Source organism: Mytilus edulis, chromosome 2 (assembly GCF_963676685.1).
Source record: "Mytilus edulis chromosome 2, xbMytEdul2.2, whole genome shotgun sequence".
Taxonomy (NCBI): Eukaryota; Metazoa; Mollusca; class Bivalvia; order Mytilida; family Mytilidae; genus Mytilus; species Mytilus edulis.
Genome location: NC_092345.1, coordinates 106,043,861 through 106,058,680, shown reverse-complemented (window position 1 = coordinate 106,058,680; position 14,820 = coordinate 106,043,861). Strand labels below are relative to the sequence as shown.

Here is a 14,820-nt window from a genome sequence, read left to right as displayed (position 1 = left end):
GTAATTGTTCATATGAGTTATTGTAGTTATTGTAAATGAATCAGAGCTAGTGCTCGTTCTTGCAGTTTTTCATTTTTGTTTTGTTTTGTTGCGCTCACACTACAAAAATACCATGTGAGTGGCCAGCAACTTAGATGTATGCTTGTGTGTAGCATGCTTGCTTTGTTTTAATAAGAATAAGAAAAATTTATTTTGATTCGTACAACAAAAGATCTAAGAAGCTTTTGATCGAATACAAAAACAGTCTAATTTGACATATACAACAACGTGTAATACAAAGTTGAATCTCACATACATATCATGCAACAACTAAACAACAAATTTAGAATGAAGTCCAAAGCAACCAAAAGCATCATAAATAATAAACAGCTCTATCTGCAAGCAGAACAGAGACATTCCATTCCGTTCAAGGACTGAACAAGACTGTTAAAATATAAAAAACTATTTTCAGTTCTGAAATGGTCTGGAGAGCTGTTCCATAAAGTTGCGGCAGCAAATTTAAAATGTTTTGTTCTGTAGCTGTGGAATATCTAAAATATTTACACACCTGAAAGAATACTTAGAATTTTTGACACTCAACAAATATTGTACTTTTTTCACATGTAAGGTTCGAATTTTGAATATGTTTAGATGGTTTTATCTTCAAAGGTCTTTTTAGCCAACAGCCAAAACTTAAAACTTGTCGGGATGTGCTTGCATTTTATTCATCCAGAACCACCCAATAAATATTTTTGACTCAGATTCCAAAGTTAAAATTAATAAATCAAAATCTGGAGTGCAGAAAGACAAAGTATTGTCATCTGCATACGGTTCAGTTTATAAACTACAATTTTTAACAAAAAAAAAAGCATTAACAGATACGTTAAATAACAATGGCCCTAGTATAGAACTTGGCCCTGTGGTACGCCTGTATGGATGTCAGCCCAACCACCCAGAACATTGTTGACTTCACAAGTTATTTGTTGTTTACCATTAGAGAAATATATGACTTTATAAGTGCAGATGAATTGGGGAATACTCCATATGCTGATAATTTATCTAGCAAGATATTGTGCATGATCCAGGCAGTTAAAAGCATTAGAAAGATCCAGTAACGCTGCAATGCACTGGTTCAAGTTTTATCAAGAGCTACACGCCAATCTTCTAACACTCTGAGAAGTGTGGTCTGACATTCATGTCCAGGTCTAAATGCACTTAAAAAAGGATTTGATATTTTATCAAAGTATTCAGTTTACATAGCTGAATTGCATACATTTTTTTTTTAAAGATTTTGGTCTATAGTTTGTTTCAATAATTGGTCTATAGTTTGTTTCAATAATTGGTCACTCTTTTTATGCCGGGGGTCAATTTGGCTTCTTTAAACGTGTTTTAAATGTGTTTTAGGATAAAAAAAAAACTTTATTTTGATTCGGCATAAGTACAAATAAGCAACACACGCTCTAAGGAGGGCTAAAATTTTCTGTCGGGATCAAACGATCAGGTTCTGTTGATATTAACTATAGGTTCTGATGGTTCTGTAAAAATAAGACTTAATAAAGACTCAATACATTATAGAGCTTATTTTTTTCTGTATAATTATTGTCTATAAATAAAGCTTTTGAACTTGAAATAGTTTCGTTTCGTACATAAAATATATTCGTTTTGTCTATTTTTATACGAAAATTTTATTTACCCAAAAATGACTTCACATCCGGGTTTCGGCCATATTGCTATTCCTAATGGGAAAGTAGTCTCAAAAGTATTTTTTTTCGACAGGAGCAATGATGAATCTTACATAATACACTACCCTAAACATTTTGACAATTAAGGTTTATTGAAAAAACTACAGTGTTCTTGAAATCATTACAAAACAACCGTAAACCAACAAATTTTAGTGGGTGTGTAGACGAACTCCTGCGGCTGAGTACCGCTAGGCTCAAGTTTCAGGATACTTTTGAGTATCCGACTAACTTATCAACAACAAAATGAGCGGTGCATCTGGAAGGAGAAGGTCAGCAACACAACAATTTTCAGCTGAGGACCAAGCATTAAATCAGATATCGAAAGAAGTAAGTTTAAAATCTCTTTTTTCCTTGTATAGCATGATAGACTAATACTATACATCATGAAATGATGATGTGAAAATCCATGGGATTCGAACTCTCAAACATGGAATCTAAAGGCAGCGCTCTAACCAATTTAGCTAAAGACTAGCTCACTCTAGGACTACCTTTATATTTCCTGTCTACAACACTCTTCCCCCTTCTCTTTTTTCAGGCTGCTTAACATCCATCGGACCAACTCGCAGGTCCACTAATGACGACCCCACGACTCCTACTCAGAAACCTTTTGGCTTGTTCCTATAGATCTGTCATGGTCATCCTGCTGGTCTACCACAAAATTATGACCATATCAGGCACTTGTATACATGTTTATACACTTGTTTGTTCAAGTAGTAATTGCTTACAGCACCAATGATGTGAAAATCCATGGATGGTACCAGCAGGATTCAAAACCTTGATCTCGGGATATCTACAACTATGACTTACAAATTCATGCACTTTCCCAACAGTCTTCCAACTAGGCCGTTTTCTCGGGGTGATCTACCCCCTCTTTCCTGAATGCTGTGCATGCCTTATGCCCTTTTTGCAGTTTCCAGGTGGCCCTGCCTTTTTGAAGATCGATTGTATTTTGTGTTTTTCGTTTTGTTATGTCATAATGATCCTCCATGTTTATGATATTTTACTTGCGACTAGTTATGACTTTGTTTATGACCTCAAGCTAATCAACGGTTATTACAGGTGTCATAATCTGTTGTTATCGGATGGGTCACTAATGATCACCATCATTGAATACTTCAAATAGAATCGGTCAGTTGAAATATATATATACACGACATCACAGTTTACGATGTTTACCGTAGTTTCATGAAGAAAACTTAATTGACAGATAGGCAAATGTAGTTGAAAAACTATAATCAACTTGTAAAAAACATCATTATACTTGTTTTCCGTCAAAGCAAATAGCAAATTCAAACATATTTGTCTTTGCCTGCCCTCACTTTTAATACAAAAATAAATCACTTCTATGTACTGCTTTTAATCTTCCAAAGAAGGAGCACACAACTCTCCACCCAAGTCGCATTGACAAAATGTGTAAAGAGTAAACAATAATAGGTCTAAGTACAGCCTTCATCACAGGCAAACAAAACAAGAAACACTTATGAACCACATCAACAAATAACAACCACTGAACATGCTCTTAACTAATGACAATCAAATTTGTTGTGTTTCTCCTGCGAATTAAAATTTGGTGATTCATGCGAGTAGGACTGCACAGGCACTAGTCTCAGATATGTTTTCCCTTAAGATAATATACTTTAATATAACACAAGGTACTGTATTCAAATTTTTTGAAAAATGCCACAGGGTCGTGAAATTCTATTATATGTCGATTTCTCAGTTGTCAATCCTACTCAAATTTGTTATGCCATAGCTCTAAATGAATATATCTACACAATGGTAACAGATTGGAAATAAACATCTCCCAGTAAAAGGTATCTTCCCATTCTTTTTATGCCCCACCTACGATAGTAGAGGGGCATTATGTTTTCTGGTCTGTTCGTCCGTTCGTTTGTCCGTCCGTCTGTCCCGCTTCAGTTTAAAGTTTTTGGTCAAGGTAGTTTTTGATGAAGTTTAAGTCCAATCGACTTCAAACTTAGTACACATGTCCACTATGATATGATCTTTCTAATTTTAATGCCAAATTAGAGTTTTTACCCCAATTTCACGGTCCACTGAACATGGAAAATGATAGTGCGAGTGGGGCATTCGTGTACTGAGGACACATTCTTGTTATACATGTTATATATCTCAGATTCCTATTGGTCAATGTATTCATTTGTCATACTGATAGGGTCAGTTTATCAGAAACCTCTAGTGGTAGGACTAGCTCAATGATATTTCGTTTACAGTTTTATTGTATTCTTTTTTCATGTCATTAGATTAGTAACCCTAGCCCCTTAGTCAGGGTTTATTGACTTTTGTTATAAACTTTCGTTGCATTGGTAAATCTCATTTCCATGGAGATTGTTTGATCTCAAACCTTTACAGGGTAATGAGTAGTAACAGATAATATAGATAAAACATTGCTATTTTTCCTTATCAAAACAAATGACGGACAAAAATCTGTTTTTTTTTGGTTGTTTTTTTTAAATTTCTTTCTTATATGAATGTTTATATATAGGATCACTGAATAATATATATGTATTGTGTGTTCGTACGAATTCTTGTAAAATACAACTAACACAAGATATAAATATATAATATATTTTGCTTATCAAATCCCCTGGTTTCATTAGCAATTAACAACACAGGGACGAACCTTCACCAATTTGTTGTAGCGCTTAGGGATATTGTTCACAACCAGTAGTGAAATAAAATATTAAAAGTTGGAAAAAAAATTTAAAAAAATCTATTTTTCCTAAATCCTTTAGTAAGTTTTCTCTTTTGAATTGTTTTACATTGTTATTTTGGTGCCTTTTATAGCTGACTATGCGGTGTGGGCTTTGTTCATTGTTGAAGGCTGTATGATGACCTAGGCGATAGTTGTTAATTTCTGTGTCATTTTGGTCTCTTGTGGAGAGATGTTTCATTGACAATCATAACAAATCTTCTTTTTTCTCGACTCCTAGGAGTCGAGATTAAGAATTGAACGATGGACAGTTAGTGCGTGAATTTTTCTTGCTACCTGATTGGAAGATATTACGAGACGTGAATAATCAAAGTTTATTGATTGGTTAGGACAATCCAAACCAAGTAAATGTCCTTCAATCCCGTAGAGTATCGGATTTGTTCTTTCTATTTTAGCAATTAGATTTTACACAGGTAAACTTTATCTATAAATAGTCGAATCTTCTGGAGTAAACATTTACAACAACGTTAAACGATAGTACTTCATAGAGTGTGACCTCATGTGTGTGGTAAAATTTGTTGATTGATGCATGGGGCTATATTTTAGTAAAGGAATTAATCTACAAAGCGAGAGCACTTTCCATTTTCATTAGCTAAGAGTCGAATAGCCTTTTTGAAAGGCTAACTCGTGTTTATATTATAAGGGTTAATTGTATGTAAGAAATATTATAATGTTTTAACAAATGATTATTTATATAAATGATTAATTGATTATTGCATTATAGAAGTGACAGATGATCTTTTGTTGGTTCATTGACCTGGTAAAACTTATGCCAAATGACTAGGTGACTGAAGATTTACTTAATAACCAATAACTTGCCAGTAACATTTACATAATTTATGACACTGATTAAAAAATGAAAGGGGGACAGGGTGAGTAATATGACGATTAAAGTACTAAAAAAGGGGGAAATCTCATGATTAAAGAAAATGTCTCCATTTTTATTGTCGAGCCTGCAACTTTTGTTGCAGAAAGCTTGACATAGGGATAGTGATCCGGCGGCGGCGGCGGTGTTAGCTAACTTCTTAAAAGCTTTATATTTTAGAAGGTGGAAGACCTGGATGCTTCATACTTTGTATATAGATGCCTCATGTTACAAAGTTTCCGTCAGTCACATGTCCAATGTCCTTGACCTCATTTTCATGGTTCAGTGACCACTTGAAAAAAAAGTTCAATTTTTTTGTAATGTTGAATTCTCTCTTATTATAAGTAATAGGGTAACTATATATGATATGTGCGTACCTTGCAAGGTCCTCATGTCTGTCAGACAGTTTTCACTTGACCTCGACCTCATTTCATGGATCAGTGAACAAGGTTAAGTTTTGGTGGTCAAGTCCATATCTCAGATACTATAAGCAATAAGGCTAGTATATTCAGTGTATGGAAGGACTGTAAGGTGTACATGTCCAACTGGCAGGTGTCATCTGACCTTGACCTCATTTTCATGGTTCAGTGGTTATAGTTAAATTTTTGTGTTTTGGTCTGTTTTTTTCATACTATATGCAATAGGTCTACTATATTTGTTGTATGGATTGATTGTAAGGTGTACATGTCTAGCGGGCAGATGTCATGTGACCTTGACCTCATTTTCATGGTTCAGTGGTCAAAGTTAAGTTTTTGAGTTTTGGTCTTTTTATCTAATACTATATGCCATAGGTCAACTATATTTGGTGTATGGAAATATTTTATGATCTTTATGTCAGTAGCGCAGGTTTCTTTTGACCCTGACCTCATTTTCACGGTTCATTGCACAGTGTTAAGTTTTTGTGTTTTGGTCTATTTTTCTTAAACTATAAGTAATAGGTCAACTATATATGTTGTATAGAAGCATTGTTAGCTGTACATGTCTGCCTGGCATGGTTCATCTGACCTTGACCTCATTTTCATGGTTCATTGGTCTTTGTTTAGTTATCTTGGTTAATGTTAAGTTTATGAGACAGTTGTAATAAAGCTTTATACTTAGGACTAACTACATAATATCAATGATTAGTATAGAAGGCGAGACATTTCAGCGTGTGCACTCTTGTTTTGAATAAAGTGTTGTTTTGTACATTTGTAACTTACTAAGGTTGATTTATAATTTTTTTTTTCTTAAATAACCATTGTTTACAATGTTAACACCTTTATCTAAGAAAATTTACTGCCATACAGGGCATACCTAAGGATCTGACATCATCACAAAAATTACATGTTCTCTGAGCAATAGATACATAATATCTTATAGCTATAACTTATTCTAAATTACATTATATATGCATGCATAACAGCAGCTGCACTTTATAGTATATAGATTTTATACAGTTACTTTAATTTTGTACAGGGAGACACCCTCTAATTGGGAAGGGGGGGGGGGGGGGGTAAATTATGAGAAGACAGGTAACTGATTTTTTACTGTACCAAAAGTAGATCTGATTGCATTTGTGTAATATTGAAAATGTTTTTTAAAAAAGAACACTCAAATTTCAAGCATTTTACCGCCATGTATCTGACACTTATCATGTATTTGACTAAATTAGATTGATGATGAATTGCTTACAAAAATAAACGTGGTATTGTTTTATTTATAGATAATAGTTTCCCTTCTGTTGGGATAATTATAACATGACTGTAACACATGGAACTGTGATTTACATTGTAGATATAACTAATGATTCACACACAACAACATCCTTTGGCTGTTTTTATCTCAACCAACTTTTTATGTGTATTAAACATGTTAAATGAAAGATATTGCAAAGAATATTTATCACTTTACCCTCAGTCCATGCATTACTTTATTGTTTTTATTAGCTTTTATTGTGTAGTCAAAATGGTTTCCTTAGAAATATCTGGAAAGATAGAAATCCATGTCATAGTTTTTTGCTCTAACTATTCCTTTTAGTTCACCTCAATAAAGAATGGACAAAAAAAAAACGGAAAATGGAGTACCACATCCTGTTATTTTTATAAGCTTGACATTTGAGTCCACAGTCAGTTCTCAAGTCTTAATTGGTTTATATTGTAAACTCTGTGAGCAATGTTCTAATTAAGATTGAAAGGCAGAGGTGTTTGGATGCATCTGGAAAAAATACAAACAGCCACCCACCTAAGTTGATCACTTACATAACTTGCGTTTTGAACTTTCATTCATCAGTGAAAGGTACAGCTGTTTACTACTACCTACATTAAAATCTCTATAATGTTGAATGAACTAGTATAACTTAATATGATGTTGCATGTTCATAGAGTATATAAAAAAGGTAACCTCTAAATAAAATAGTTCACTAAGCATGCTAAGGCCATCATTTCACACTTCATAGACAGAGGAACGGTACAATCATGATTCATTAATATTCAGTTTGCTCTAATGTATTTATATCAAATGTATTTAGGTATCAATTTTGATTTTGTATATTGGTTTTGTGTTTTGTTGTTTGTCTTTTCAATGTTTTCTGTTTTTTGCCTGGTATTGTCAGTTTGTCTTTGTAAATCAATAAAGTAATATTTATATTTTACAGGCTGAAGCACGACTAGCAGCTAGGAGAGTTAATCAATAAAGTAATATTTATATTTTACAGGCTGAAGCACGACTAGCAGCTAGGAGAGTTAATCAATAAAGTAATATTTATATTTTACAGGCTGAAGCACGACTAGCAGCTAGGAGAGTAAATCAATAAAGTAATATTTATATTTTACAGGCTGAAGCACGACTAGCAGCTAGGAGAGTAAATCAATAAAGTAATATTTATATTTTACAGGCTGAAGCACGACTACCAGCTAGGAGAGTTAATCAATAAAGTAATATTTATATTTTACAGGCTGAAGCACGACTACCAGCTAGGAGAGTTAATCAATAAAGTAATATTTATATTTTACAGGCTGAAGCACGACTAGCAGCTAGGAGAGTTAATCAATAAAGTAATATTTATATTTTACAGGCTGAAGCACGACTAGCAGCTAGGAGAGTAAATCAATAAAGTAATATTTATATTTTACAGGCTGAAGCACGACTAGCAGCTAGGAGAGTAAATCAATAAAGTAATATTTATATTTTACAGGCTGAAGCACGACTAGCAGCTAGGAGAGTTAATCAATAAAGTAATATTTATATTTTACAGGCTGAAGCACGACTAGCAGCTAGGAGAGTAAATCAATAAAGTAATATTTATATTTTACAGGCTGAAGCACGACTAGCAGCTAGGAGAGTTAATCAATCAAGTAATATTTATATTTTACAGGCTGAAGCACGACTAGCAGCTAGGAGAGTTAATCAATAAAGTAATATTTATATTTTACAGGCTGAAGCACGACTAGCAGCAAGGAGAGTAAATCAATAAAGTAATATTTATATTTTACAGGCTGAAGCACGACTAGTAGCTAGGAGAGTAAATCAATAAAGTAATATTTATATTTTACAGGCTGAAGCACGACTACCAGCTAGGAGAGTTAATCAATAAAGTAATATTTATATTTTACAGGCTGAAGCACGACTACCAGCTAGGAGAGTTAATCAATAAAGTAATATTTATATTTTACAGGCTGAAGCACGACTAGCAGCTAGGAGAGTTAATCAATAAAGTAATATTTATATTTTACAGGCTGAAGCACGACTAGCAGCTAGGAGAGTAAATCAATAAAGTAATATTTATATTTTACAGGCTGAAGCACGACTAGCAGCTAGGAGAGTTAATCAATAAAGTAATATTTATATTTTACAGGCTGAAGCACGACTAGCAGCTAGGAGAGTAAATCAATAAAGTAATATTTATATTTTACAGGCTGAAGCACGACTAGCAGCTAGGAGAGTTAATCAATCAAGTAATATTTATATTTTACAGGCTGAAGCACGACTAGCAGCTAGGAGAGTTAATCAATAAAGTAATATTTATATTTTACAGGCTGAAGCACGACTAGCAGCTAGGAGAGTTAATCAATAAAGTAATATTTATATTTTACAGGCTGAAGCACGACTAGCAGCTAGGAGAGTAAATCAATAAAGTAATATTTATATTTTACAGGCTGAAGCACGACTAGCAGCTAGGAGAGCAGCAAGAGCGGAAGCACGTGAAATAAGAACAAAAGAAATAGAAAGACAACAAAGAGAGGTATAGCATATTATACAGGCATCTTGTTACATTAAGTTTACATGCATCCTATTTTCTGCTATAGATGATTTAATGTGTCAGATGTAGTTGGCTTCATATGACATTGTGTATGCTGTTTGATTCATTAAGTTTGGTGATACCTTTCATTAATGCATTTTATATTTTAAATATTATATTAAACTTATGGTAAGAGAAAGAAATGTTTGCCTACAGTTTGTTCTGCTTATGATACACAATCATTTGTAATACATGTACTTATAAAACATTTTAAGTTCAGACCAAATTTTTTTTATAGTTTATTATACATGTCAACACAATGTTTTAACTCCTTCAAGCAGAAAGAACAAAAGGAATTTATTGTAATGCACTATATATTTGTAAATACCTTTTTAATCTTGCCTTTTCTGTGAAATATTTTGTAGTAGACATAAAAAGAATGCAATTCAGTGTCAATGTCCCTTTTCTACAAACAAAGAGCTCTTAGATCTGCAGTTCACAAAAATAAATTCATTTTCTCTACAATTAACATGTATTTTTGAGTGAAAATACACATTTTAAATGCATAGAATTACCATTTAAATTTGTTAAGATTGACCTTATTGGTTATAATATCCCTGAAACAAATGTACAGGTATGTCTTAAGATTGGTGTTAAACTGCATTTTCTGCTGCTAAGTATTGAACAGTAATTATGACCTTGAAGTTGTGCATAGATTTGACATCATGTTTGTGTATGATTCATAGTTTTATGCATCATCAGAAGGATTTTGAAATCTGGTTTGCTGTATTTAAAGTTTTTATATTATTGCGTTAATGTACTAACTGCTTTGTGTAACAGGAAGAAGAACGTCAGAAAGCTGCTCAAGATGACGAATCCAGGGTATGATAGTTTTATCTAATTCAAACTCTGGAAGTTATTTTCAAATTATTTTAGTTATTTATAAGAAATCTGTTTTGATTTCAATAAAGAATGTGTGTGGATTGATCTACACAGAAGAGGGGTATTCAAAAACTTGTTAAAAGAATGATTTTTAAATTTTGGATGGTTAAATAAAATACTAGTAGCTTTTCTGGTAACTGGCAGCTATCATATTTCTAAAACTTGTGATGTCACAAGTACTTTTGGGGATCCAATCAGCAATTGTGGAGACAGTTACTAAATGAAGACAACATGATCATGAAAGTATACATAAATTTACAATACAGTTGTAAAAATAATTTCCCCCCATGCAATGTAGTGAACAGGGAGTGTGAAAAAAAGTACTCTTTATTTGTACTCTTCAATATCAGAGTTCCACAAAGTAGCAGGAAATTTATAATTGAACATTTCATTTTGTGTGTACTTGTAACTTTTCAATGCGATAGGTATTAAAAAGAAATGCACATGTTATTTTAATGAACTACGCTTACATATTAACACATATTTTGCGTTTTTTTTTTCTCTTTTAATTATTTGAAAATATTACACATTACTGTCTGTTTCCTTTCTTCAGCTTACATCACTTGTTACACTGATCAGTTCTGTAGATCTTAAATATTTCTGACAGAATTATAGCAATAAAGTCATAAACCTTAGCGTTAGTTTTGTTGAACTTTCATCCCATTGAAACTGCAGGGCAACAAATTGACTTATCAGTAAAACCAACTTTATTTTTAACCAAAACTTCTATTAGACTTCCATGTCTTAATTATTACATTTATATTTCAGACACGCATTGAACACAGAAGAGGTAGTGAAGAATCTACGTCAACTGTTGATGACCTTGACCTGTCCCAAAACGCTAAAGATTTTACAAGGGAACTCAAGGTAAAGTATTACAGTCACGCTATAAATACTCATACATTGACGCTAAAGATTTTACAAGGGAACTCAAGGTAAAATATTACAGTCACGCTATAAATACTTATACATTGACGCTAAAGAATTTACAAGGGAACTCAAGGTAAAATATTACAGTCACGCTATAAATACTCATACATTGAAGCTAAAGAATTTACAAGGGAACTCAAGGAAAAGTATTACAGTCACGCTATATATACTCATACATTGACGCTAAAGAATTTACAAGGGAACTCAAGGTAAAATATTACAGTCACACTATAAATACTCATACATTGATCTTACTCTAAAGTAGTTCTGATTGGTGTATCTCTATGGCCATATTCTTTTAAATATGGAATGATTCTGACCCAACATAAACATAAACTACATACATGAATTGTGATGCACAATAGTCTGATAAATATTAAAACACTAAAAACTATGAAGCTGATGCAAATTTCTTATGTAATTGTCAAATGAATGATGTATGGCCTCATAAATTACCTACATGATTTTAATTTTCTTTTTGAAAATGTGTAGTAATTTTTTTGCTCACCTGGCCCAAAACCATAGTTATGTTTCTATTTTTGATTACAGTCAAAGTTGCGAGAAATGGAAGAGAAATTTAAAAAAGCTATGATGACAAATGCTCAACTTGATAATGAAAAACATTCACTGGTTTATCAAGTAGAACTTCTGAAAGATCAAATGGAGGAACAAGAGGAATCTCTGACAGACTTGCAGAGGCAGTATAAAGATAAATCACGGGTAAATACTGACACAATCACAGGCAGTACAAAGATAAATCAGGGGTAAATACTGACTCAATACAAAGATAAATCACGAATAAATACTGACACAGTATAAAGATAAATCATGGGTAAATACTGACTCAATACAAAGATAAATCACGGATAAATACTGACACAGTATAAAAATAAATCACGGGTAAATACTGACTCAATACAAAGATAAACCACAGGTAAATACTGACACAATACAAAGATAAATCACGGGTAAATACTGACACATTACAAAGATAAATCACGGGTAAATACTGACAGACTTACAGAGGCAGTACAAAGATAAATCACGGGTAAATACTGACACATTACAAAGATAAATCACAGGTAAATACCGACAGACTTACAGAGGCAGTACAAAGATAAATCACGGGTAAATACTGACACATTACAAAGATAAATCACGGGTAAATACTGACAGACTTACAGAGGCAGTACAAAGATAAATCACGGGTAAATACTGACACATTACAAAGATAAATCAGGGGTAAATACTGACTCATTACAAAGATAAATCATGGGTAAATACTGACAGACTTACAGAGGCAGTACAAAGATAAATCACGGGTAAATACTGACTCAAAACAAAGATAAATCATGGGTAAATACTGACAGACTTACAGAGGCAGTACAAAGATAAATCACGGGTAAATACTGACTCAAAACAAAGATAAATCATGGGTAAATACTGACAGACTTACAGAGGCAGTACAAAGATAAATCACGGATAAATACTGACACATTACAAAGATAAATCACGGGTAAATACTGACTCATAACAAAGATAAATCACGGGTAAATACTGACTCATACACAGGCAGTACAAAGATAAATCACGGGTAAATTCTTATACACCTCTGATAAATACTGACACAATCACAGGGGATATAAAGAAAAATCACGGGTAAATACTGACACACACACAATCACAGACAATATAAAGATAAATCACAGGTAAATACTGACACAATTACAGACAATATAAAGATAAATCACGGGTAAATACTGACACAATCACAGACAATATAGAAATAAATCACAGGTAAATACTGACACAATCACAGACAATATAAAGATAAATCACAGGTAAATACTGACACGATCACAGACAATATAAAGATAAATCATGGGTTAATACTGACACAATCACAGACAGTATAAAGATAAATCATGGGTAAATACTGACACAATCACAGACAATATAAAGATAAATCACGGGTAAATACTGACACAATCACAGACAGTATAAAGATAAATCACGGGTAAATACTGACACAATCACAGACAATATAAAGATAAATCACAGGTAAATACTGACACAATCACAGACAATATAAAGATAAATCACAGGTAAATACTGACACAATCACAGACAATATAAAGATAAATCACAGGTAAATACTGACACAATCACAGATAATATAAAGATAAATCACAGGTAAATACTGACACAATCACAGACAATATAAAGATAAATCATGGGTAAATACTGACACAATCACAGACAATATAAAGATAAATCACAGGTACATACTGACATAAACAGATACAATGTTAAGATAGATCATAGCTTATTACTGACACAATCAAAGGCAGTATAGAGATAAACCACATCTAAATACTTGTAACTGGTCATTAGGATACCAAGTTGTATCAATATACTTTAATACATTCAAAAGTCAAACTAAACTTTATTAATTTGAAGCTTTTTGTGTGATTCTGACTTACCAGACAGACATTTCAATCTTAATCAGAAAGGTGGGGTATAATAACACATATTTTGCAAAGATAACCAGAGAGACACGGGGATCTCCATGGCCTGTTTAACGATGGCGCCCTGCCATCGTTCAAATGACTTGCGCCATCGTCAAATGACTTGCGCCATCGTTTAAATGTCTTGCGCCATCGTTAAATGACTTGCGTCATCGTCAAAACTGTGATCGTTTTTATACGACCGCAAAATTTGAAAATTTTTTCGTCGTATATTGCTATCACGTTGGCGTCGGCGTCGTCGTCGTCGTCGTCGTCCTGCGTCCGAATACTTTTAGTTTTCGCACTCTAACTTTAGTAAAAGTGAATGGAAATCTATGAAATTTTAACACAAGGTTTATGACCACAAAAGGAAGGTTGGTATTGATTTTGGGAGTTTTGGTCCCAACATTTTAGGAATTAGGGGCCAAAAAGGGCCCAAATAAGCATTTTCTTGGTTTTCGCACTATAACTTTAGTTTAAGTTAATAGAAATCTATGAAATTTTGACACAAGGTTTATGACCACAAAAGAACGGTTGGGATTGATTTTGGGAGTTTTGGTTTCAACAGTTTAGGAATTAGGGGCCAAAAAAGGGCCCAAATAAGCATTATTCTTGGTTTTCGCACAATAACTTTAGTTTAAGTAAATAGAAATCAATGAAATTTAAACACAATGTTAATGACTACAAAAGGAAGGTTGGTATTGATTTTGGGAGTTTAGGTCCCAACAGTTTAGGAATTAGGGGCCAAAAAGGGACCCAAATAAGCATTTTTCTTGGTTTTCGCACCATAACGTTAGTATAAGTAAATAGAAATCTATGAAATTTAAACACAAGGTTTATGACCATAAAAGGAAGGTTGGTATTGATTTTGGGAGTTTTGGTCCCAACAGAATAAGGGGCCCAAAGGG

General features: G+C 33.1%; 1 protein-coding gene across 2 annotated transcripts in view; it reads left to right on the top strand.

The window, feature by feature from the left end:
• Positions 1-1,674: 1,674 nt before the first annotated feature.
• The window catches only part of LOC139513833 (leucine-rich repeat flightless-interacting protein 2-like), a 31,867-nt gene continuing 18,721 nt past the window's right edge, over positions 1,675-14,820 (top strand). Inside the window, exons 1-5 of one of the 2 annotated variants that reach the window (XM_071302675.1) lie at positions 1,680-2,048; positions 9,450-9,536; positions 10,374-10,415; positions 11,244-11,342; positions 11,955-12,125. In XM_071302675.1, coding sequence (XP_071158776.1) covers positions 1,965-2,048; positions 9,450-9,536; positions 10,374-10,415; positions 11,244-11,342; positions 11,955-12,125 — 483 coding nt within the window. In that variant the 5' untranslated portion in view covers positions 1,680-1,964. Of the gene's footprint in view, positions 2,049-9,449; positions 9,537-10,373; positions 10,416-11,243; positions 11,343-11,954; positions 12,126-14,820 lie in introns of both variants that reach the window. The other variant, XM_071302676.1, reaches the window with a different exon arrangement.